Below are 26,104 nucleotides of genomic sequence, written 5' to 3' on the forward strand. Positions count from 1 at the left end.
CTGCCTGTGGGAGGAAGCTGTTTAGTAGCCTTGTGGTTTTAGTTTTGATGCTCCTGTAACGTTTACCTGATGGCAGAAGAACAAACAGTTCATGGAGAGGGTGTGAGAGTTTGTTAATGATGTACAGTGTCTTCTGGAGGCATCGACTCTGAAAGAGGTCTTGGACAGAAGGTAGGGAGACCCCAATAACCTTCTCTGCTCCCCTAACCACCCCCCTGCAAGGCTTTTTTGTCAGCAGCACTGCAGCTGGAGTACCAGGTTGTGATGCAAAAGGTCAGCACACTCTCAACCACGCCTCTGCAGAATGTAGTTAAGATGTTAGTGGGGAGCGATGCTTGCTTAAGCTTCCTCAGAAAGTGCAATGAGGAAAATGTTCACCTTCAGAAATAACTAGAACCAGAAGATGAGGATTGGACATTTTCAGGGACATCCATTGCTGTCAATTCCGTGTCTGTGAACAGAATTTTACTTTCTGTCCTAATATCCATGGAAGCATTGAATTTATTCATGTAATCTCAAACACTGAATGCTGAAATACCGTTATAAAGTTCTTTGTCAGATGAGCCGTTTAATGTTTTGAATATGTTCTCTGTTCCCATGGAAGATGTTCAACAGAAACACAAGGAGACTCTGCGGGCACAAACTGGAACACTGAGAGTGAACACGATCCTGATGACGGAGAAGGTGAAGGTTTTCCAGCTGGCTGATCGATACGCTGAGCTCACGGTCATTTCTACTGTTCGAGATCGGACACTGGTGGAACATGAGCTGCTGGCAAGAGGCAAAGAACACGAGGATTATAGAGAGAAACAACTCCGCAGACAGCTGGAAAAAATCCGTACTGATCAGTTATTCCAGAGCAGCTTTTCCCGGAGTAAATCCAAATCTGGGAGTTCAGCAGCAGTGGCCGGAGTCCCGGGGATCGGGAAAACAACGATGGTACAAAAGATTGTTTATGACTGGGCCATGGGGAAAATATACCAACAATTCCAGTTTGTCTTCAGTTTCAAATTCCGAGAATTAAACACCATTAATTGTAGAATAAACCTGAGGGAACTGATTCTGGATCAGTATCCTTACTTTGGGAATTTCCTGAGAGAAGTCTGGAAGAACGCAGAGGGATTACTGTTTATATTCGATGGTTTGGATGAATTCAAACACAAAATCGATTTTGCGGACAGTCGGAGAGATACAGAACCCAAGCACCAGTGCCCAGATCCCGAGTGGTGGTGTGAAGTGTCTGACATTGTGTACAGTTTAATCCAGGGCAAGCTGCTCCCAGGGTGTTCAGTGCTGGTGACCACCCGTCCCACTGCGTTACATTTATTGGAAAAGGCAGAGATCAGTGTCTGGGCTGAAATCCTGGGATTTGTTGATGAGGAACGGAAGGAATATTTCATCAGACATTTTGAAGATCAGACGGTGGCGGAAGCTGTTTTCAAACACGTTAAAGAGAACGAGTTCCTGTACACCATGAGCTACAACCCCTCCTACTGCTGGATCCTCGCTCTGGCACTGGGCCCCTTCTTCACACAAAGAGTCAGGGACCCACAGCGAGTTCCCAAGACCATCACCCAACTGTACTCCTACTATATTTATAACATCCTGAAAAACCACGGCCGTGAGATTGAGAACCCCCGTGATGTGTTACTCAGGGTTGGTCAGATGGCCTTCAGAGGAGTGTCCAAGAAGAAGATTCTGTTTACAGATGGAGATTTGATCAAGTACAATCTTCAGCCTTCCCAGTTCCTGTCCGGGTTCCTGATGGAGCTTTTGGAGGGAGAGGATTCTGCCCAGAGTGTGGTGTACACATTCCCGCACCTCACCATCCAAGAGTTTGTAGCTGCAGTCGCACAATTCCTGAATCCACATCCCGGGGATATCCTGAAATTCCTCACTGAAACTCACAACACGACAGATGGCCGATTTGAGGTATTTCTCCGTTTTGTTGCTGGTCTCTCCTCCCCAATGACAGCTCGGGGCCTGGTGGAGTTTCTGGGTCCATTTCCTCATGAAACAACCTGCTGGGTGATTGACTGGGTCAAGGAGGAGGTTAAACGTCAGAGTGGAAACACATGGAGTGAGGCTGGTAAAAGGAGCCTCCTGAACACATTGCACTACCTGTTTGAGTCTCAGAATCGTGGACTGGCTCAGGCCACGCTGGGATCTGTGGAAACACTTTCATTCAGTAGAATGACACTGACCCCGATTGACTGCGCGGTCCTGTCTCATGTCATCGGACTCGGTGATACAATAAAACACCTCGACCTGGAGGGCTGCCACATTGAGTGTGAAGGAATCCAGCGGCTGGGACCCGGGCTGCACAAGTGCCAGGAGTTGAGGTAACTTGATTTAACTCTCACTCTGAACTGTGAAACTGTTCTATTGTGTCATTTCAATGTATAAGATTTGGGTTAAACTGTTATAAATCAGATTGTGAAGAATTGTGACAAATGCCCAGGGGATCGGTCAGTAATTCCCCAAGGACGGGAGGGTTCTGTGGTTCCTTGTGAAGGGATGTTGGAGACTTCATCAGATCAGTGAACAACGACCATTGGTTTAATGGTAGTAAATCACAGGAATGGCCGTGTTTCTCGCTGCCAGTGACACGTCCATTGACAATGTTCCTTCTCACTGTTACTGACACCCAGACCGATACTGACTGCAGCAGGTGGGTCAGAGATTCACACCCCCTTCCCGGTGAGGGACAAGAGACTGTCAGCAGACTGTCACAGTGAGAAGGAAAGAAATACCATTGTGAGATTGTCCTCCCCTGCCCTTGATAGTGTGTGACTTTGCTCACTACCAGATACACAGAGAGCGAGGCTGCATCTCCTCTGGGTCTCTGTTCAGACCCAACACACACGTACAAAAATTTTCTGCATCCTCTCGTCTTGCAGGATTATTGTTTACCTTTGGAATCCTCCTGTGGGACTTTTTATCCCAATTCCCCTTCGATTCTTAGGGATCTCGTCCCCATCCCCATTCCTCCTGTGGACTCTCTATTACCCTTTTCTCATCCTCCAGTGGAATGTCTTTTCCCCACCCCACTTCCTACGGGATCTTTCTTCCCCATGCCCCTTCTTCCTGTGGGATCTATCTTCCCCATTCCTCTTTCTCCTGTGGGATCTCTCTTCCCCATCCCCCTTCCTCCTGTGGGTTCTTTCTTCCCCATTCCCGTCCCTCCAGTGGTATCCCTTCCCATCCCCCTTCCTCCTGTCAGACCTCTTTTCCCCATCCCCCATCTGCCTATGGGATCTCTCTTCGCAAATCCCCTTCATCCTGTCGGATCTCTCTTCCCCATCCCCCTTCCTCCTGTGGGATCTCACTTCCACATCCGCCTTCCGCTTGTGGGATCGCACTTCCCCTTCCCTCTCCCTCCTGTTGGATATCTCCTCCCCATTCCCCTTCCTCCAGTCGGATCTCTCTACCCCATCCCCCTTCCATCTGTGGGATCTCTCTTCCCCATCCCCCTTCTTCCTGTGGGAATTGACCTCCCCATATTCCTTCATAGAATCGTAAAATCATAGAAAACAAGCCATTCGGCCCTTCTGCTCTGTGCCAAAACTTTATTCCGCTAGTCCCATTGACCTGCACCCAGTCCATAACCCTCCAGACCTCTCCCATCCATGCATCTATCAGATTTATTCTTAAATCTTCAGAGTGTGTCCGCATTTTCCACATCAGATGGCAGCTTGATCCACACTCTCACAACTCTCTGAGTGAGGACGTTCCCCCTAAACCTTTCCCCTTTCACACTGAAGCAAAGTCCTTTTGTAATTTATCTCTCCTAATCCGTGTGGAAAGAGCCCATTCGCATCTACCCTGTCTATACCCCTCATAATTGTGTAAACTTCTATCAAATCTCCCCTCATTCTTCTGCGCTCCAAGGAATAAAGTCCTAACCTGTTCAATCTTTCCTTGTAACTCAACTCCTGAAGAGCCGGCAACATCCTCGCAGATCTTTTCTGCACGCTTTCAGTCTTACTGATATCCGTCCTATAGTTCAGTGACCAGAATTGCACTCAGTACTCCAAATTTGGCCTCACCAATGTCTTATACAACCTCACCATAACATTCCAACTCCCATACTCAACTTTGATTTATGAATGCCAGGATGCCAAAAGCCTTCTTTACAACCCTGTCTCCCTGTGACGCCACTTTCCGGGAATTATGTATCTGAACTCCCAGATCCCTTTTTTCCTGCGCACTCCTCAGTGCCCTACCATTTACTGTGTATGCCCTACCTTGATTTGTCCTTCCAAAATGCGACACCTCACACTTGTCTGCATTAAATTCCATCTGCCATTTTCTGGCCCATGTTGCCAGTTGGTCCAGATCCCTCTGCAAGCTTTGAAAGCCTTCCTCGCTGTCCACAACGCCTCCAATCTTAGTGTCATCAGCAAACTTGCTGATCCAATTTATCACACTATCATCTAGATCATTGACATAGACAACAAATAACAATGGTCCCAGCACAGATCCCTGAGACACACCACTAGTCAAAGGCCTCCAGTCTGAGAAGCAATGATCCACTACCACTCTCTGTCTTCTCACACACAGCCAATTTCGAATCCAATCTACAAACTCTCCATGGATACCTACTGTCTGAACCTTCTGAACTAACCTCCCATGTGGAACCTTGTCAAAAGCCTTACTAAAGTTCATGTAGACAACATCCACAGCCTTTCCTTCATGTGCATTCTTGGTAACCTCCTCGAAAAACACTACAGGATACATTAAACACGATCGACCATGAACAAAGCCATGCTGACTATCTTTAATCAGCCCTTGGTTGTCCAAATCCTTGTATATCCGGTCTCTCAGAACACCTTCCAATAATTTACCTAATACCGATGTCAGGCTCACTGGCCAGTAATTACCTGGTGTACTTTTGGAGCCTTTTTCAAACAACGGAACAACATGAGCTACCCTCCAATCCTCTGGCACCGCACTTGTGGCGAAGGACATTTTAAATATTTCTGCCAGGACCCCTGCAATTTCTACACTAGTCTCTCTCAAGGTCCGAGAAAATATCATGTCAGGCCTGGGGGATTTATTTACCTTTATTTGCTGTAAGGCAGTAAGAACCTCCTCCGCTTTAATCACTATATGTTCCATAAAACATAGAATAGTACAGCACATTACAGGCCCTTCGGCCCACAATGTTGTGACGACCCTCAAACCCTGCCTGCCATATAACCCCCCACCTTAAATTCCTCCATATGCCTGTCTAGTAGTCTCTTAAACTTCACTAGTGTATCTGCCTCCACCACTGACTCAGGCAGTGCATTCCACGCAAAAACCACTCTCTGAGTGAAAAACCTTCCTCTAATATCCCCCTTGAACTTCCCTCCCCTTACCTTAAAGCCATGTCCTCTTGTACTGAACAGTGTTGCTCTGGGGAAGAGGCGCTGGCTGTCCACTCTGTCTATTCCTCTTAATATCTTGTCCACCTCTATCATGTCTCCTCTCATCCTCCTTCTTTCCAAAGAGTAAAGCCCTAGCTCCCTTCATCTCTGATCATAATCCATACTCTCTAAACCAGGCAGAATCCTGGTAAATCTCCTCTGTACCCTTTCCAATGCTTCCACATCCTTCCTATAGTGAGGTGACCAGAACTGGACACAGTACTCCAAGTGTGGCCTAACTAGAGTTTTATAGAGCTGCATCATTACATCGCGTCTCTTAAACTCTGTCCCTTGACTTATGAAAGCTAACACTCCATAAGCTTTCTTAACTACCCTATCTACCTGTGAGGCAACTTTCAGGAATCTGTGGACATGTATCCCCTGATCCCTCTGCTCCTCCACACTACCAACTATCCTGCCATTTACTTTGTACTTTGCCTTGGAGTTTGTCCTTCCGAAGTGTACCACCTCACACTTCTCCGGGTTGAACTCCATCTGCCACTTCTCAGCCCACTTCTGCATCCTATCAATGTCTCTCTGCAATCTTCGACAATCCTCTACACTGTCTACAACACCACCAACCTTTGTGTCGTCTGCAAACTTGCCAACCCACCCTTCTACCCCCACATCCATGTCGTTAATAAAAATCACAAAAAGAAGAGGTCCCAGAACAGATCCTTGCGGGACACCACTAGGCACAACCCTCCAATCTGAATGTTCTACCTCCACCATGACCATCTGCCTTCTGCAGGCAAGCCAATTCTGAATCCACCTGGCCAAACTTCCCTGGATCCTATGCCTTCTGACTTTCTGAGTAAGCCTACCATGTGGAACCTTGTCAAATGCCTTACTAAAATCCTTGTAGATCACATCCACTGCACTACCCTCATCTATATGCCTGGTCACCTCCTCAGAGAACTCTATCAGGCTTGTTAGGCACGATCTGCCCTTCACAAAGCCATGCTGACTGCCCCTGATCAGACCATGATTCTTTAAATGCCCATAGATCCTATCTCTAAGAATCTTTTCCAACAGCTTTCCCACCACAGATGTAAGGCTCACTGGCCTATAATTACCTGGACTAGCCCTACTACCCTTTTTGAACAAGGGGACAGCATTCGCCTCCCTCCAATCCTCCCGTACCATTCCCGTGGAAAACGAGAACATAAAGATCCTAGCCAGAGGTTCAGCAATCTCTTCCCTTGCCTCGTGGAGCAGCCTGGGGAATATTCCGACAGCCCCAGGGACTTATCCATCCTAACAACTCCAACACCTCCTCTCCCTTAATATCAACATGCTCCAGAACATCAACCTCACTCATATTGTCCTCACCGTCATCAAGTTCCCTCTCATTGGTGAATACTGAAGAGAAGTATTCATTGAGGACCTCAATCACTTCCACAGCCTCCAGGCACATCTTCCCACCTTTATCTCTAATCGGTCCTACCATCATTCCTGTCATCCTATTGTTCCTCACATAATTGAAGGATGCCTTGGGGTTTTCCTTTACCCTACTCGCCAAGGCCTTCTCATGCCCCCTTCTTGCTCTTCTCAGCCCCTTCTTAAGCTCCTTTCTTGCTACCCTATATTCCTCAATAGACCCATCTATAGACACCAAGGAGATGGTGGTGGACTTTAGGAGATCTAGGCCCCATATGGAGCCAGTGATCATTAATGGAGAACGTGTGGAGCAGGTTAAGACCTACAAGTATCTGGGAGTACAGTTAGACGAGAAGCTTGACTGGACTGCCAACACAGATGCCTTGTGCAGGAAGGCACAGAGTCGAATGTACTTCCTAAGAAGGTTGGCGTCTTTCAATGTCTGTAGTGAGATGCTGAAGATGTTCTATAGGTCAGTTGTGGAGAGCGCCCTCTTCTTTGTGGTGGCGTGTTGGGGAGGAAGCATAAAGAAGAGGGACGCCTCACGTCTTAATAAGCTGGTAAGGAAGGCGGGCTCTGTCGTGGGCAAAGTACTGGAGAGTTTAACATCAGTAGCTGAGCGAAGGGCGCTGAGTAGGCTACGGTCAATTATGGATAACTCTGAACATCCTCTACATAGCACCATCCAGAGACAGAGAAGCAGTTTCAGCGACAGGTTACTATCGATGCAATGCTCCTCAGACAGGATGAAGAGGTCAATACTCCCCAATGCCATTAGGCTTTACAATTCTACCGCCAGGACTTAAGAACTTTTTAAAAGCTATTATTAATGCTTTTTGAGACGGTGATTTAGATGCATATCATATTTTTTTTACTGAGTTAAGTATTGTATGTAATTAGTTTTGCTACAACAAGTGTATGGGACATTGGAAAAAAAGTTGAATTTCCCCATGGGGATGAATAAAGTATCTATCTATCTATCTATCTATCATCTGATCCTTGCTTCCGAAACCTCGTGTATGCTGCCTTCTTCCACCTGACTAGATTTTCCACTTCTCTTGTCACCCATGGTTCCTTCACCCTACCATTCTTTATCTTCCTCAGCGGGACAAACTAATCCCTGACATCCTACAAGAGATCCCTAAACATCGACCACATGTCCATAGTACATTTCCCTGCAAAAACAACATCCCAATTCACACCCGCAAGTTCTAGTCTTATAGCCTCATAATTTGCCCTTCCCCAATTAAAAATTTTCCTGTCCTCTCTGACTCTATCCTTTTCCATGATAATGCTAAAGGCCAGGGAGAGGTGATCACTGTCCCCCAGATGCTCAGCCACTGACAGATCTGTGACCTTACCCGGTTCGTTACCTAATACTAGATCTAGTATGGCATTCCCCCTCGTCGGCCTGTCAACATACTGAGACAGGAATCCATCCAGGACACAATTAACAAACTCTGTCCCATCTAAACCCTTGGAACTAATCAAGTGCCAATCAATATTAGGGAAGTTAAAGTCACCCATGATAACAACTCTGTTATTTTTGCACCTTTCCAAAATCTGCCTCCCAATCTGCTCCTCGATATCTCTGCTGCAACCAGGGGGCCTATAGAATATTCCCTGTAGAGTAACTGCTCCCTTCCTGTTCCTGACCTCCACCCATACTGACTCAAAAGAGAATCCTGCTACATTACCCACCCTTTCTGTAGCTGTAATAGTATCCCTGACCAGTAATGCAACCCCTCCTCCCCCCCCATGCCTTTTAAAGCACTGAAATCCAGGAATATTGAGAATCCATTCCTGTCCTGGTGCCAGCCAAGTCTCTGTAATGGCGACCACATCATAATTACATGTATGTATCCAAGCTCTCATTTCATCACCTTTGCTCCTGATGCTTCTTGTATTGAAGTACACACACTTTAGCCCTTCTACCTTACTACCTTTACACCCTTTATTCTGCTTCTCTTTCCTCAAAGCCTCTCTATCTGTTAGATCTGGCTTTACTCCATGCACTTCTTTCACTGCTCTATTGCTCTGGGTCCCATCCCCCTTACAAATTAGTTTGAACCCTCCCGAACCATGCTAGCAAACCTACCAGCAAGGATATTGCTCCCCCTCGAGTTCAGGTGCAGCCCATCCAATCTGTACAGGTCCCACCTTCCCCAGAAGAGATCCCAATGATCCAAAAATCTTAAACCCTGCCCCTTGCACCAACTCCTCAGCCACGCATTCAACTGCCATCTCCTCCAATTCTTACCATCACTATCACATAGCACTGGCAGCAATCCTGAGAACACCACCCTTGAGGTCCTATTCTTCAGCCTTCTGCCTAGTTCCCGAAACTCACCCTTCAGGACCTCATCCCTCTTCCTGCCTATGTCGTTGGTACCAATATGTATCACGACTTCTGGTTGCTTTCCCTCTCGTACCAGGATGTCATGTACCCGGTCAGACACATCCCGGACCCTGGCACCCGGGAGGCAACAAACCTTGCGGGTTTCCTTCTCATGTCCACAAAATCTCCTGTCTGCTCCCCTGACTATAGAGTCTCCAATGACGACAGCTCTCCTCCTCTCCGTCCCACCCTTCTGCATCACAGGTTCAGACTCAGTGCCAGAGGCCCTGCCACCGTGGCTCACACCTGGTCGGTCGTCCTCACCAACAGCATCCAGCACGGTAAACATTATTCAGGGGAATGGCTACAGGGGTGCTCTGCACCTCCTGTCTACCTTCCTTCGCTTTCCCCCCTCGGACTGTCACCCAACGACCTGCTTCCTGCAGCCTAGGTGTGACTACCTCCCTGTAGCTCTCATCTACGTCTGTCTCATTCTCCCTTCTGAGTCGAAGGTCATCCAGCTGCTGCTGCAGATTCCTCACACGGTCTTCCAGATCGCCCAGCCGCAAGCACTTCTGGCAGATGTGACTCTGCGGGAGAGGGGAATTCCCCCAAGACTGCCACATCTCACAGGAGAGGCACATCACCGTCTCAGGAGGCATTGTAAAGACCTGTCAAAGCCTCAAATCTCCACCCACTCACTGGCCGCTTTCCACAGGCTGCTCAGCTTGAGCTACCCCTCTATTTATTTGTTTGAGCTTTTCAAACTGCTTGGTCAATCAGCTGCGTTCTGCTGAGTCTGAGCTTTTCAAATCTTGGTTGTCTTGATTTGCACAGCCCAACTGCCAAAACTGCCAGAATCTCTCGAGTCAAAGCCTCAAATCTCCACTCTTTCACTGGCCCACTCACTCACTGGCAGCGTTCCATGACACTACTGTTTGTTTCCTTTAATTCCATATCCACTATGCCAGTTTCCTGAGTAGACACTGACGCAAAAAAACTGTTTAAGATCTTCCCCATCTCATGATGCTCCACACATAGACAACCACTCTGATCTTCTAGTGGACCAATTTTGTCCTTTACTATCCTTTTACTCTTAATATACTCGTAGAAACCCTTCGGGTTTACCTTCACATTATCTGCCAACACAACCTCATGTCTTCTTTTTGCCTTCCTGATTTCCTTCTTTAGTATTCCCTTACATTCTCTATCCTCTTCAAGTATCTCATTTGTTCCTCGTTGCCTGCATCTGCTAAACACCTACTTAACCAGATCGCCAATATCCCTTGAAAAACAAGGTTCCCTATCCCTGTTAACTTTGCCTTTAATCCTGGCAGGAACATGCAAACTCCGGATGTAAGCGCAGTTCAGTAGCTCCACTTACTGAATACATCATTGCCAGAAAACAACTTATCCCAATCCACTCTTCCCAGATCCTCTCTCATTTCCACAAAATTGGCCCTTCTCCAGTTCAGAACCTTAACTGGTGGACCAGTCCTATCCTTATCCATAATTATCTTGAAACTAATGACATTATGGTCACTGGACCCAAAATGTTCGCTTACACATACTTCTGTCACCTGATCTGTCTGATTCCCTAATAGGAGATCAGGTACTGCCCCCTCTCTCGTTGGTACCTCAATATATAGATTTAGAAAACTTTCCTGGACACATTTGACAAACTCCACGCCATCTAACCCTTTCACAGAGTGGGAGTCCAGGTCAATATGTGGGAAGTTAAAATCCCCTATGATTACAACTTTCTGTTTCTTACATTGGTGTGCTAACTCTCTAGAGATTTGCTCCCCCAATTCTCTCTGACTATTGGGCCGTATATAATAATACCCTATTCGTGTGGTCACTCCTTTCCCGTTCCTCAGCTCCACCCTTACGGCCTCAGTAGACGAGCCCTCCGGGCAGTCCCGTCTACGCACAGCTGTGAGATTCTCCCTGACTAGTAATGCCACTCCTCCCCCTTTCATCCCTCCCACTCTATCACGTCTGAAACAACGTAACCTCGGAACATGAAGCTGCCAGTCCTGCCCCTCCTGCAAACCAAGTCTTACTAATAGCAATAATGTCGAAATCATCATTTGCCAATCCACGCCCTATACTCATCTGCCTTACCTACAATACTCCTTGCATTGAAATAGATGCACCTGAGAACATTTCTATCACGTACAAACCATTGATATCTGTCTATACAGGCAGTCCTCGCATGACCATTATCCCCTCCACATCACTATCTGCTCTAACACTCTGCCCCTTCGCCCTGCAACCTTGTTTAAAACCCCCGGAGTAGAACTTGCTAACCTACCGGCAAGGATGCTAGTCCCCCTCCAGTTCAGGTGCAAACTGCCCAATTCGAACGGGTCCCACCTCCCCTGGAAGAAAGCCCAATTGTCCAGAAACATGAACCCTTCCCTCAGGCACCATCCCCTCATCCACGTATTTAGCTGCATTATTTCTAGCCTCACTAGCACATGGCACGGGTAGCAATCCACCTGTGGGATCTCACTTTCCCATCCCCCATTCATCCTCAGGGCTCTCTGTTCCCACTCCCCCTACCTGCTGTTGGATCTCTCCTCAGCATCCACCTTCCTCCTGTGGGATCTCTCTTCCCCATCCCCCTTCCTCCTGTGGGATCTCTCTCCCCCATCCCCCTTCCACTTGTGGGATCTCTCTCCCCCATCCCCCTTCCTCCTGTGTGATCTCTCTCCCCCATCCCCCTTCCTCCTGCGGGATCTCTCTCCCCCAACCGCTTCCTCCTGTGGGATCTGTCTTCCCCATTCCCCTTCCTCCTGTGGGTTCCCTCTCCCCGATCCGCTTCCTCCTGTGGGATCTCTCTCCCCCATCCCCCTTCCTCCTGTGTGATCTCTCTCCCCCATCCCCCTTCCTCCTGTGGGTTCTCTCTCCCCCATCCCCCTTCCTCCTGTGGGTTCTCTCTCCCCCATCCCCCTTCTTCCTGCGGGATCTCTCTCCCCATCCCCCTTCCCCCTGCAGGAGCTCTCCCCCCCATCCCCCTTCCTCGTGCGGCACCTCTCCACCCCATCCCCCTTCCTCCTGCGGCACCTCTCTCCCCCATCCCCCTTCATCCTGTGGGATCTCTCTCCCCCATCCCCCTTCCTCCTGCGGGATCTCTCTACTCCATCCCCCTTCCTCCTGCGGCACCTCTCTCCCCCATACCCCTTCCTCCTGCGGCACCTCTCTCCCCCATCCCCCTTCCTCCTGCGGCACCTCTGCCCCATCCCCCTTCTTCCTGCGGCACCTCTCTCCACCATCCCCCTTCCTCCTGCGGCACCACTCTCCCCCATCCCCCTTCCTCCTGCGGCACATCTCTCCCCCCTCCCGCTTCCTCCTGCGGCACATCTCTCCCCCCATCCCACTTCCTCCTGCGGGATCTCTCTCCCCCATCTCCGTTCCTCCTGCGGCACCTCTCTCCCCCCATCCCCGTTCCTCCAATGGGATCTCTCTCCCCCATCCCCCTTCCTCCTGCGGCACCTCTCTACCCCCATCCCCCTTCATCCTGCGGCACATCTCCCCCATCTCCCTTCCTCCTGCGGCATCTCTGCCCCATCCCCCTTCCTCCGCGGGATCTCTCTCCCCCATCCCCCATCCTACTGTGTGATCTCTCTCCCCCATCCCCCTTCCTCCAGTGGGATCTCCCCCCCCATCCCCCTTCCTCCTGTGGGATGCTTCTTCCCCATCCCCCTTCCTCCTGTGTGATTTCTCTGCCCCATCCTCTTGCGGGATCTCTCTGCCCCATCCCCCTTCCTCTTGCGGGAGCTCTCCCCCCCCCATCCCCCTTCCTCCTGTGGGATCCCTCTCCCGAATCCCCCTTCCTCCTGCGGGATCTCTCTCCCCCAACCGCTTCCTCCTGTGGGATCTGTCTTCCCCATTCCCCTTCCTCCTGTGTGATCTCTCTCCCCCATCCCCCTTCCTCCTGTGGGATCTCTCTCCCCCATCCCCCTTCCTCCTGTGGGATCTCTCTCCCCCATCCCCCTTCCTCCTGTGTGATCTCTCTCCCCCATCCCCCTTCCTCCTGCGGGATCTCTCTCCCCCAACTGCTTCCTCCTGTGGGATCTGTCTTCCCCATTCCCCTTCCTCCTGTGGGTTCCCTCTCCCCCATCCGCTTCCTCCTGTGGGATCTCTCTCCCCCATCCCCCTTCCTCCTGTGTGATCTCTCTCCCCCATCCCCCTTCCTCCTGTGGGATCTCTCTACCCCATCCCCCTTCCTCCTGTGGGATCTCTCTCCCTCATCCCCCTTCCTCCTGTGTGATCTCTCTCCGCCATCCCCCTTCCTCCTGTGGGAAGTCTCTCCCCCATCCCCCTTCCTCCTGCGGGAGCACTCTCCCCCAACCCCTTTCCTCCTGTGGGATCCCTCTCCCCCATCCCCCTTCTTCCTGTGGGATCTCTCTCCCCCTTCCTCCTGTGGGATCTCTCTCCCCCATCCCCCTTCCTCCTGTGGGATCTCTCTCCCCCATCCCCCTACCACCTGTGGGATCTCTCTCCCCCATCCCCTTTCCTCCTGTGGGATCTCTCTCCCCCCGTCCCCCTTCCTCCTGTGGGATCTCTCTCCCCCGTCCCCCTTCCTCCTGTGGGATCTCTCTCCCCCTTCCTCCTGTGGGATCTCTCTCCCCCATCCCCCTTCCTCCTGTGGGTTCTGTCTCCCCTATCCCCCTTCTTACTGCGGGATCTCTCTCCCCCATCACCCTTCCTCCTGTGGGACCTCTCTCCCCCATCCCCCTTCCTCCTGTGGGTTCTCTCTCCCCCATCCCCCTTCTTCCTGCGGGATCTCTCTCCCCATCCCCCTTCCTCTTGCGCCAACTCTCACCCCCATCCCCCCTTCCTCCTGCGGCACCTCTCCCCAATCCCCCTTCCTCCTGCGGCACCTCTCTCCCCCATCCCCCTTCATCCTGTGGGATCTCTCTCCCCCCATCCCCCTTCCTCCTGCGGGATCTCTCTACTCCATCCCCTTCCTCCTGCGGCACCTCTCTCCCCCATCCCCCTTCCTCCTGCGGCACCTCCCTTCTCCATCCCCCTTCCTCCTGCGGCATCTCTGCCCCATCCCCCTTCCTCCTGCGGGATCTCTCTCCCCCATCCCCCCTCCTACTGTGTGATCTCTCTCCCCCATCCCCCTTCCTCCAGTAGGATCTCTCTCCCCCATCCCACTTCCTCTTGCGGGAGCTCACCCCCCCCATCCCCCTTCCTCCTGTGGGATCTCTCTCCCCCGTCCCCCTTCCTCCTGTGGGATCTCTCTCCCCCGTCCCCCTTCCTCCTGTGGGATCTCTCTCCCCCTTCCTCCTGTGGGATCTCTCTCCCCCATCCCCCTTCCTCCTGTGGGTTCTGTCTCCCCTATCCCCCTTCTTACTGCGGGATCTCTCTCCCCCATCACCCTTCCTCCTGTGGGACCTCTCTCCCCCATCCCCCTTCCTCCTGTGGGTTCTCTCTCCCCCATCCCCCTTCTTCCTGCGGGATCTCTCTCCCCATCCCCCTTCCTCTTGCGCCAACTCTCACCCCCATCCCCCTTCCTCCTGCGGCACCTCTCCCCAATCCCCCTTCCTCCTGCGGCACCTCTCTCCCCCATCCCCCTTCCTCCTGCGGCACCTCCCTTCTCCATCCCCCTTCCTCCTGCGGCATCTCTGCCCCATCCCCCTTCCTCCTGCGGGATCTCTCTCCCCCATCCCCCCTCCTACTGTGTGATTTCTCTCCCCAATCCCCCTTCCTCCAGTAGGATCTCTCTCCCCCATCCCACTTCCTCTTGCGGGAGCTCACCCCCCCCCCATCCCCCTTCCTCCTGTGGGATGTCTCTTCCCCATCCCCCTTCCTCCTGTGTGATCTCTCTGCCCCATCCCCCTTCCTCTTGCGGGATCTCTCTGCCCCATCCCCCTTCCTCCTGCGGGAGCTCTCCCCCCCATCCCCCTTCCTCCTGTGGGATCCCTCTCCCGAATCCCCCTTCCTCCTGCGGGATCTCTCTCCCCCATCCGCTTCCTCCTGTGGGATCTGTCTTCCCCATTCCCCTTCCTCCTGTGGGTTCCCTCTCCCCCATCCCCCTTCCTCCTGCGGGAGCTCTCTCCCCCATCCGCTTCCTCCTGTGGGATCTCTCTCCCCAATCCCTCTTCCTCCTGTGGTATCTCTCTTCCCCATCCCTCTTCCTCCTGTGGGATCTCTCTCCCCCATCCCTCTTGCTCCTTTGGGATCTCTCTCCCCCATCCCTCTTGCTCCTGTGGAATCTCTAACCCGCATCCCCCTTCCTCCTGTGTCATCTCTCTCCCCCATCCCCCTTCCTCCTGTCTGATCCCTCTCCCCCACCCCCCTTCCTCCTGCGGGATCCCTCTCCCCCATCCCCCTTCCTCCTGTGGGAGCTCTCCCCCCCATCCCCCTTCTTCCTGCGGGATCTCTCTCCCCCTTCCTCCTCTGGGATCCCTCTCCCCCCATCCCCCTCCCTCCTTTGGGATCTCTCTCCCCATCCCCCTTCCTCCTGTGGGATCTCTCTCCCCCATCCCCCTTCCTCCTGTGGGATCTTTCTCCCCCATCCCCCTTCCTACTGTGGGATCTCTCTCCCCCATCCCCCTTCCTCTTGCGGGTGCTCTCCCCCGTCCCCCTTCCACCTGTGGGATCTCTCTCCCCCATCCCCCTTCCTCCTGCAGGAGATCTCCCCCGTCCCCCTTCCTCCTGTGGGATCTCTCTCCCCCGTCCCCCTTCCTCCTGTGGGATCTCTCTCCCCCATCCCCCTTCCTCCTGTGGGATCTCTCTCCCCCATCCCCCTTCCTCCTGTGGGATCTCTCCCCCGTCCCCCTTCCTCCTGCAGGAGCTCTCCCCCGTCCCCCTTCCTCCTGTGGGATCTCTCCCCCCCCATCCCCCTTCCTCCTGTGGGATCTCTCCCCCCCCATCCCCATTCCTCCTGTGGGAGCTCTCTCCCCCATCCCACTTCCTCCTGTGGGAACCCTCTCCCCCATCCCCCTTCCTCCTGCCGGAGCTCTCCCCCCCATCCCCCTTCCTCCTGTGGGATCTCTCTCCCCCTTCCTCCTGTGGGATCCCTCTCCCCCATCCCCCTTCCTCCTGTGGGATCACTCCCCCGTCCCCCTTCCTCCTGCGGGAGCTCTCACCCCCATCCCCCTTCCTCCTGTGGGAGCTCTCTCCCGTCCCCCTTCCTCCTGTGGGATCTCTCCCCCCCCATCCCCCTTCCTCCTGTGGGATCTCTCCCCCCCCATCCCCATTCCTCCTGTGGGAGCTCTCTCCCCCATCCCCCTTCCTCCTGTGGGATCTCTCTCCCCCTTCCTCCTGTGGGATCCCTCTCCCCCAATCCCCTTCCTCCTGCAGGATCTCTCCCCCACCCCCCCTTCCTCCTGCGGGAGCTCTCTCCCCCATTCCCCTTCCTCCTGTGGGATCTCTCTCCCCCCATCCCCATCCCCCTTCCTCCTGTGGGATCCCTCCCCCCCCCCGTCCCCCTTCCTCCTGTGGGATCTCTCCCCCCCCCCCATCCCCCTTCCTCCTGTGGGATCTCTCCCCCCCAATCCCCATTCCTCCTGTGGGATCACTCTCCCCCATCCCCCTTCCTCCTGTGGGATCTCTCTCCCCCATCCCCATTCCTCCTGTGGAAGCTCTCTCCCCCGTCCCCCTTCCTCCTGTGGGATCTCTCTCCCCCTTCCTCCTGTGGGAACCCTCTCCCCCATCCCCCTTCCTCCTGCCGGAGCTCTCCCCCCCATCCCCCTTCCTCCTGTGGGATCTCTCTCCCCCTTCCTCCTGTGGGATCCCTCTCCCCCAATCCCCTTCCTCCTGCAGGATCTCTCCCCCGCCCCCCTTCCTCCTGCGGGAGCTCTCTCCCCCATTCCCCTTCCTCCTGTGGGATCTCTCTCCCCCCATCCCCCTTCCTCTTGTGGGATCTCTCTCCCCCATCCCCCTTCCTCTTGTGGGATCCCTCTTCCCCATCCCCCTTCCTCCTGTGGGATCTCTCTTCCACATCTCCCTTCCCCTTGTGGGATCTCTCTTGCACATCCACTTCCTTCTGTGGGATCTCTCTCCCCCATCCCCCTTCCTCCTGTGGGATCTCTCTTCCACAGCTCTGTTCCCCTTGTGGGATCTGTCTTCCACATCCGCTTCCATCTGTGTCTTTCCATCCTTTACCTTAGGTGATGTCTCTTCCTCCATGTCCCGTCGACATTCCCCGATTCTCAAATCTTCTTCACTGTTTGACTTTCTCCCCTTCACCCCTGCCCTTTCCGACTGTCTCACGTCAGGAACACTTTTCTAACCATCAGGGAATGAGAGAGAATATGTGGAGTCTACATGGTCACACCGACAGACGAAATTACTGACATTCGGTGAATTCATTGGAGCTGGGCAGTCAGGGACATTGACAGTGATGGGAACTACGATCAGTGAATTAATAAACGGTTTAATGTTTGCTGAAATATTCGCGTGAGAGAAATTGCCTCAGACCCACGGTTTTAGTCACTGTGTTCATCAATCTATCTGTTTGTGTTTAGACTGAACAATAATAAACTGGGAAATTCAGGAGTGAAACTGGTGTCTGCGGCTCTGAGGAACCCAGAGTGTAAAATACAGAAACTGGAGTAAGTACCAGACTGTGGGAGATTGTGTTTACAGTCACTGGGTGTCTGACCCTGAACATTAATGTGATCAGTAATTGTGTTACTGATAAACACTGGGGATTTGTGCCATCTCCTGTCTCTCTGTGCTCTTCACCCTCACTCTCTCTCATCTCCAGGCTGAACAGTGTCGGTCTCACAGATTCTGGTGCCGAGGATCTCGTCTCCGCTCTCAGTACAAACCCATCACTGACGGGGCTGGACCTGATATCAAACTCGCTGACAGACTAGCCTTATAATCTTCCAGATTCATATCATTACCCAGTTTTTGAACCGTTTGGAAACTCTGCTTTTCTTCTTCACTAGATTTACAACGGCCTTTGTGCACCACGGATCTTGTACCCCACCATCCTTTCCATGTCTCATTGGAACAATTCTACTCAGAACCCCACGCAAATATCCCCTGAACATTTTCTACATTTCTTTGGTCCGTTTCCCTGAGGACATCAATTTCCAATTAATGCTTACAAGTTCCTGCCTGATAGGCTCATAGTTCTCCTTACTCCAGTTAGAGGTTTCCCTAACTTGCCTGTTCCTATCCCTCTCTAATGCTATGGTAAAAGAGATAGAATTGTGATCACTATCTCCAAAATGCTCTCCCACTGAGAGACCTGACACCTGGCCAGGTTCATTTCCCAATACCGGATCAAGTGCAGCCTCTCCTCTTGTAGGCTTATCTACATATTGTGTCAGGAAACCTTCCTGAACACACCTCAAAAACTCCACCCCGTCAAAACCCTTCACTCTAGGGAGATGCCAATCAATATTTGGGAAATTAAAATCTCCCACTTCAACGACCCTGTTATTGTTACTCCTTTCCAGAATCTGTCTCCCTATCTGCTCCTCGATGTCCCTGTTACTGTTGGGTGCTCTATACAAAACACCCAGTCGAGTTATTGACCCCTTCCTGTTCCTAACCTCCACCCACAGAGACTCCACAGACAATCCCTCCATGACGTCCTCCTTTTCTGCAGCCGTGACACTATCTCTGATCAACAGTGCCATGCCCCCACCTCTGTGGCCTCCCTCCCTGTCCTTTCTGAAACATCTAAAGCCGGGCACTCGAAATAAACATTCCTGTCCCTGCACCATCCGAGTCTCTGTAATGGCCACCACATCATATCTCCAAGTACTGATCCATGCTCTAAGCTCATCTGCTTTGTTCACAACACTCCTTGCATTAAAATAGACACACCTCAAACCATCGGTCTGAGAGCGTCCCTTCTCTATCACCTGCCTATCCTCCCTCTCGCCCTGTCTCCAAATTTTCTCTATTTGTGAGCCAACCTACCTTTCCGCCATCACTTCATTTCAGTTCCCACCCCCTCCCAGCAATTCGAGTTTAAATTCTCCCCAGTAGCCTTAGCAAACCTGGATATCGGATTCCCTGGCGTTCAAGTGCAACCCGTCCTTTTTGTGCAGGTCACAGCTGCTCCAAAGGAGGTCCCAGTGCTCCAGAAATCTGAATCCCTGCCTCCTGCTCCAATCCCTCAGCCACGCATTCATCCGCCACCTCATTCTATTCCTGTACTCACTGTCGCGTGGCACAGGCAGTAATCCCGAGATTACTACCTTTGCCGGTCCTGCTTCTCAACTTCCTTCCTAACTCCCTGTACTCTGTTTTCAGGACCTCTTCCCTTTTCCTACCTATGTCACTGGTACCAATATGTACCACGACCTCTGGCTGTTCTCCCTCCCACTGCAGGATATCTTGGACGTGTTCTGAAACATCCCGGACCCTGGCACCTGGGAGGCAAATGACCATCCGCGTTTCTTTCCTGCGTCCACAGAATCGTCTCTCTGGTCCTCAAACGACAGAGTCACCTATCACTACTGTCTTCCTCTTCCTTTCCCTGTCCTTCTGAGCCACAGGGCCACTGTTGCCTCCACCAGGTAGGCTGTCCCCACCCCTCTCCAGCAGTACTTGAACAGGGGTACTTATTGTCAAGGGGAATAGCCACAGGGGTACTCTCTAGTACCTGCTTCTTGCCCTTCCCTCTCCTGACTGTGACCCACTTCTTCAGTCTCCCGTGGCCCCGGTGTGACCACCTGCCTGTAACTCCTCTCTATCACCTCCTCGCTCTCCCTGACCAGACGAAGGTCATCGAGCTGCATCTCCAGTTCCCTAACTCGGTCCCTAAGGAGCTGCAGCTCGACACACCGGGTGCAGATGTTGCCGTCCAGGAGGCTGGGAGTCTCCAGGATCTCCCACATCTGACACCGAGCACAGAAAACCAGCCTCACACACATACTCTCTGTCTGTATTGTAAACAGATAACCTACCTCGCCTCGACCCTTTATCGCCGAAGCCCCGTTGAGCCAAAGCCTTCCTACTCCGTTTCCCGCTCCTCTGACGCTCGCTCTGTAAATCTGTCTTCCTTTTAAACTCTTCTCGCTGTTCTCGCTGGCCGACTTGCGCAGTCGTGCTGAAGGAAAAAATCAGTAATTGTGTTACTGATAAACACTGGGGATTTGTACCGTCTCCTGTCTCTCTGTGTCCTTCACCCTCACTCTCTCTCATCTCCAGGCTGAACAGTGTCGGTCTCACAGATTCTGGTGCCGAGGATCTCGCCTCCGCTCTCTGTACAAACCCATCACTGACGGAGCTGGACCTGAGTAATAATAAACTGATAGATTCAGGAGTGAAACTGGTGTCTGCGGCTCTGAGGAACCCGGAGTGTAAAATACAGAGACTGGTGTAAGTACCAGACTGTGGGAGATTGTGTTTACAGTCACTGGGTGTCTGACACTGAACATTAATGTGATCAGTAATTGTGTTACTGATAAACACTGGGGATTTGTACCGTCTCCTGTCTCTCTGTGTCCTTCACCCTCACTCTCTCTCATCTCCAGGCTGAGGGATGTCGGTCTCACAGATTGAAGGATGAAGAGGTCAATACTCCCCAATGCCATTAGGCTTTACAATTCAACCGCCAGGACTTAAGAACTTTTTAAAAGCTATTATTAATGCTTTTTGAGATAGTGATTTAGATGCATATCATATTTTTTACTGAGTTAAGTATTGTATGTAATTAGTTTTGCTACAACAAGTGTATGGGACATTGGAAAAAAGTTGAATTTCCCCATGGGGATGAATAAAGTATCTATCTATCTATCTATCTGGTGCCGAGGATCTCGTCTCTGCTCTCAGTACAAACCCATCACTGTCGGGGCTGAACCTGATATCAAACTCGCTGACAGACTAGCCTTATAATCTCTCAGATTCATACCATTACCTAGTTTTTGAACCTTTTGGAAGCTCTTCTTTTCTTCTTCACTAGATTTACAACGGCCTTTGTGCACCACGGATCTTGTACCCTCCCATCCTTTCCATGTCTCATTGGAACGTATCTACTCAGAAACCCACACAAATATCCCTTGAACATTTTCTACATTTCTTTGGTCCGTTAAACTTTGCTTACAAGTTCCAGCCTGATATGCTCATAGTTCTCCTTACTCCAATTAGAGGTTTCCCTAACTTACCTGTTCCTATCCCTCTCTAATGCTATGGTAAAAGAGATAGAATTGTGATCACTGTCTCCAAAATGCTCTCCCACTGAGAGACCTGACACCTGGCCAGGTTCATTTCCCAATACCGGATCAAGTGCAGCCTCTCCTCTTGTAGGCTTATCTACATATTGTGTCAGGAAACCTTCCTGAACACACCTCAAAAACTCCACCCCGTCAAAACCCTTCACTCTAGGGAGATGCCAATCAATATTTGGGAAATTAAAATCTCCCACTTCAACGACCCTGTTATTGTTACTCCTTTCCAGAATCTGTCTCCCTATCTGCTCCTCGATGTCCCTGTTACTGTTGGGTGGTCTATACAAAACACCCAGTCGAGTTATTGACCCCTTCCTGTTCCTAACCTCCACCCACAGAGACTCCACAGACAATCCCTCCATGACGTCCTCCTTTTCTGCAGCCGTGACACTATCTCTGATCAACAGTGCCATGCCCCCACCTCTGTGGCCTCCCTCCCTGTCCTTTCTGAAACATCTAAAGCCGGGCACTCGAAATAAACATTCTTGTCCCTGCACCATCCGAGTCTCTGTAATGGCCACCACATCATATCTCTGAGTACTGATCCACGCTCTAAGCTCATCTGCTTTGTTCACAACACTCCTTGCATTAAAATAGACACACCTCAAACCATCGGTCTGAGAGCGTCCCTTCTCTATCACCTGCCTATCCTCCCTCTCGCCCTGTCTCCAAATTTTCTCTATTTGTGAGCCAACCTCCCTTTCCGCCATCACTTCATTTCAGTTCCCACCCCCTCCCAGCAATTCGAGTTTAAATTCTCCCCAGTAGCCTTAGCAAACCTGGATATCGGTTTCCCTGGCGTTCAAGTGCAACCCGTCCTTTTTGTGCAGGTCACAGCTGCTCCAAAGGAGGTCCCAGTGATCCAGAAATCTGAATCCCTGCCTCCTGCTCCAATCCCTCAGCCACGCATTCATCCTCCACCTCATTCTATTCCTGTACTCACTGTCGCGTGGCACAGGCAGTAATCCCGAGATTACTACCTTTGCCGGTCCTGCTTCTCAACTTCCTTCCTAACTCCCTGTACTCTGTTTTCAGGACCTCTTCCCTTTTCCTACCTATGTCACTGGTACCAATATGTACCACGACCTCTGGCTGTTCTCCCTCCCACTGCAGGATATCTTGGACGTGTTCTGAAACATCCCGGACCCTGGCACCTGGGAGGCAAATGACCATCCGTGTTTCTTTCCTGCGTCCACAGAATCGTCTCTCTGGTCCTCAAATGACAGAGTCACCTATCACTACTGTCTTCCTCTTCCTTTCCCTGTCCTTCTGAGCCACAGGGCCACTGTTGCCTCCACCAGGTAGGCTGTCCCCACCCCTCTCCAGCAGTACTTGAACAGGGGTACTTATTGTCAAGGGGAATAGCCACAGGGGTACTCTCTAGTACCTGCTTCTTGCCCTTCCTTCTCCTGACTGTGAGCCACTTCTTCAGTCTCCCGTGGCCCCGGTGTGACCACCTGCCTGTAACTCCTCTCTATCACCTCCTCGCTCTCCCTGACCAGACGAAGGTCATCGAGCTGCATCTCCAGTTCCCTAACTCGGTCCCTAAGGAGCTGCAGCTCGACTCACCGGGTGCAGATGTTGCCGTCCAGGAGGCTGGGAGTCTCCAGGATCTCCCACATCTGACACCGAGCACAGAAAACCAGCCTCACACACATACTCTCTGCCGGTATTGTAAACAGATAACCTACCTCGCCTCGACCCTTTATCGCCGAAGTCCCGTTGATCCAAAGCCTTCCTACTCTGTCTCCCACTCCTCTGACGCTCGCTCCGTAAATCTGTCTTCCTTTTAAACTCTTCTCGCTCTTCTCACTGGCCGACTTGTGCAGTCGTGCTGAAGGAAAAAATCAGTAATTGTGTTACTGATAAACACTGGGGATTTGTGCTGTCTCCTGTCTCTCTGTGTCCTTCACCCTCACTCTCTCTCATCTCCAGGCTGAGGGATGTCGGTCTCACAGATTCTGGTGCCGAGGATCTCGTCTCCGCTCTCACTACAAACCCATCACTGACGGATCTGAACCTGGGATACAACTCTCTGACAGACCGATCTGTCCCCGCTCTCCGCCGCCTCATACTGACCCTCCCGAGTCTGAAGTGGATCGGGTGAGTGTTTGTGTTAATGTTCAATGTGATAAAATGTCAGCGGATCCGCGGGTTTTCTGGTGATATTTGTCTGTGAGTGTTGTTGAAACATTAACCCCGGTCCCCTGTCACTGACACTGTTGTGTAATCTGTTTATTTCATCATTATTCTCCCATCTGTTTCAGGTTGAAGGGGAATCGGTTCAGTCGGACCGGGAACAAGGAACTGAGATCTCTGCGGGAACCCAGACCCGGACTGAGAGTGCGGATCTGAATGTGTGAACATCCCCGCCCGCGGGATGGGGACATTTGGCCGACTCCCCGCCCTCCCCTTTAACTCCCGCCCTTACCTTTAACGGCCGCGCGCCGGGGCCGATTCCCAACGGTTTTAACGGAACCGGCTCGGGGCCTCGCGCTGTGTGCGTCGCTCGGAGCGGTCCCGCCGTGACGTGTTTCCGCCTGTTGTCCGGCGGGGCAGCTTCCGCCGGATGTGCGTGATCGAGACTCCCCACGTGACACCCCGGGGAATTACCCGGACAGGAAGAGCCCGGGGGTCCGGGGCTCAGTCTGGGACACCGGTGTCCCGGGGTGGGGGGGATGATCCCGGGGGAGAATCCTTTTGCTCCCTTTGCTGAGGACGGTGCATTCGGCAGCCTGGCCGATATAATGATGTTAAATGGACAAATCCCTCGGCAGTGACCCTGGATCTGCAGCGATCCCGGACACGGCCCTGAAGTGTGATTTTATAATCATCGGTTCCCCGATGCAGAGTGACGGTGAGAAACGGGACTGATTATTCAACCGGTCACTCGTTGTCGCCGCTCAGTTAATTGTGTGTGACTGTGAGCAGATTATTTATTCCCGCCCGTCAGCAGCTCACACATTGTTTCATTTATATTTCTCATAAAAAATCAATAAACCACTGTATCTTCCTGACTTGTGTCGGACTCGAGTTTTATTTGAGGTTTCTGCTGCCCTCCACACCCTGTGCACTGCAACAGTGGGTCGGAGCTCCTCACACTGACACAGTAGCGTCTCAGCTCCAGGCTGAGGGAGGTCGGACAAGCAGAGTCTAGGAGCCCAGGATCTCATCTCCACCAGATAGATAGATAGATACTTTATTCATCCCCATGGGGAAATTCAACATTTTTTCCAATGACCCATACACTTATTGTAGCAAAAATAATTACATACAATACTTAACTCAGTAAAAATATGATATGCATCTAAATCACTATCTCAAAAAGCATTAATAATAGCTTTTAAAAAGTTCTTAAGTAGTTTACTTAATACATTGAGTCCTAACCCCGGCACTTTAACATATCCTACTCCTGGCGGTTGAATTGTAAAGCCGAATGGCATTGGGGAGTATTGATCTCTTCATCCTGTCTGAGGAGCATTGCATCGATAGTAACCTGTCGCTGAAACTGCTTCTCTGTCTCTGGATGGTGCTATGCAGAGAATGTTCAGGGTTTTCCATGATTGACCGTAGCCTACTCAGCGCCCTTCGCTCTGCTACCGATGTTATACTCTCCAGTTCTGTGCCCACGACAGAGCCCGCCTTCCTTAGCAGCTTATTAAGACGTGAGGCGTCCCTCTTCTTAATGCTGCCTCCCCAACACGCCACCACAAAGAAGAGGGCGCTCTCCACAACTGACCTATAGAACATCTTCAGCATCTCACTACAAACATTGAATGACGCCAACCTTCTAAGGAAGTACAGTCGACTCTGTGCCCTCCTGCACAAGGCATCTGTGTTGGCAGTCCAGTCTAGCTTCTCGTCTAACTGCACTCCCAGATACTTGTAGTCTTAACCTGCTCCACAAATTCTCCATTAATGATCACTGGCTCCATATGAGGCCTAGATCTCCTAAAGTCCACCACCATCTCCTTGGTCTTGGTGATATTGAGACGCAGGTAGTTTGAGTTGCACCATATCACAAAGTCCTGTATCAGCTTCCTATACTCTTCCTCCTGTCCATTCCTGACACACCCCACTATGGCCGTGTCATCAGCGAACTTCTGCACATGGCAGGACTCCGAGTTATATTGGAAGTCTGATGTGTACAGGGTGAACAGGACCGGAGAGAGCACGGTCCCCTGCGGCGCCCCTGTGCTGCTGACCACCGTGTCAGACCTACAGTCTCCCAACCGCACATACTGAGGTCTATCTGTCAAGTAGTCCATGTTAATGGGTTTCACGGCCTCACATCAGACCTCCCCGCTCCGGACCTGCTTCAATACTCACCGAAAGGAAAATCTTGGTGTCGCCCCGCAGAGAATGATCCGTCCCGGGCTCCCCGCCCCAAGGGGCGAGGGTGAGGACCCCCTCCCGATCCCGCTTCAACAAAGAACGAAAAACAACACCGACCTTCCCGGACTGAGCATGCGCGATGTCGTCAGCGCGTCACCGGGTAAGTGGGCGGGGCCTCGGAACGAAGCTGCAGATCCATGGCTGCCCTGTGCTTTCAACCCCAGTGTTACCCCCCCCCCCCCCACCCCGCCATCCCCAACTCAATTTGACAGAATTAGAGAAAATGTATCAATTTTGATTCCTTTCAATGAGGCTGGTGACATGACTTCTATTATTCTTTATGTAAATAAGTGCCATTGGGCATCACCCCTGAATGGACTTGTTCCACCATCCACGTGTTCAGACTCTTCCATCTGAGTAGCTCGCCCACCTCTTCCATTGTCAAACACATCACCCTGAAAGTCTTCTGTATACAAAGGAAT

General features: G+C 51.6%; 1 protein-coding gene and 2 long non-coding RNA genes across 3 annotated transcripts in view; 2 read left to right on the forward strand and 1 right to left on the reverse strand.

Annotated features, from left to right (window-relative positions):
- Positions 1-25,815, reverse strand: part of LOC140722479 (uncharacterized) — a 95,564-nt gene extending 69,749 nt beyond the window's left edge. Inside the window, exons 1-2 of the long non-coding RNA XR_012097628.1 lie at positions 25,617-25,815; positions 20,025-20,167 (exon numbers count right to left, since the gene is read on the reverse strand). This is a non-coding gene — a long non-coding RNA (uncharacterized lncRNA). The remainder of the gene's footprint in view (positions 1-20,024; positions 20,168-25,616) is intronic.
- Positions 598-18,080, forward strand: LOC140722487 (NACHT, LRR and PYD domains-containing protein 12-like). Its single transcript, XM_073037211.1, has 3 exons — positions 598-2,342; positions 17,619-17,705; positions 17,861-18,080. Exons 1-3 carry the CDS (start codon positions 598-600, stop codon positions 17,970-17,972), a joined length of 1,944 nt encoding a protein of 647 aa, XP_072893312.1. The 3' UTR covers positions 17,973-18,080.
- On the forward strand, positions 20,275-24,302 carry LOC140722480 (uncharacterized). The gene is made up of 3 exons (XR_012097629.1): positions 20,275-20,439; positions 23,223-23,390; positions 23,555-24,302. It is a non-coding gene; the product is annotated as an uncharacterized lncRNA (long non-coding RNA).
- Positions 25,816-26,104: the final 289 nt, after the last annotated feature.

This window comes from Hemitrygon akajei, unplaced genomic scaffold (genome assembly GCF_048418815.1).
Source record: "Hemitrygon akajei unplaced genomic scaffold, sHemAka1.3 Scf000078, whole genome shotgun sequence".
Classification (NCBI taxonomy): Eukaryota; Metazoa; Chordata; class Chondrichthyes; order Myliobatiformes; family Dasyatidae; genus Hemitrygon; species Hemitrygon akajei.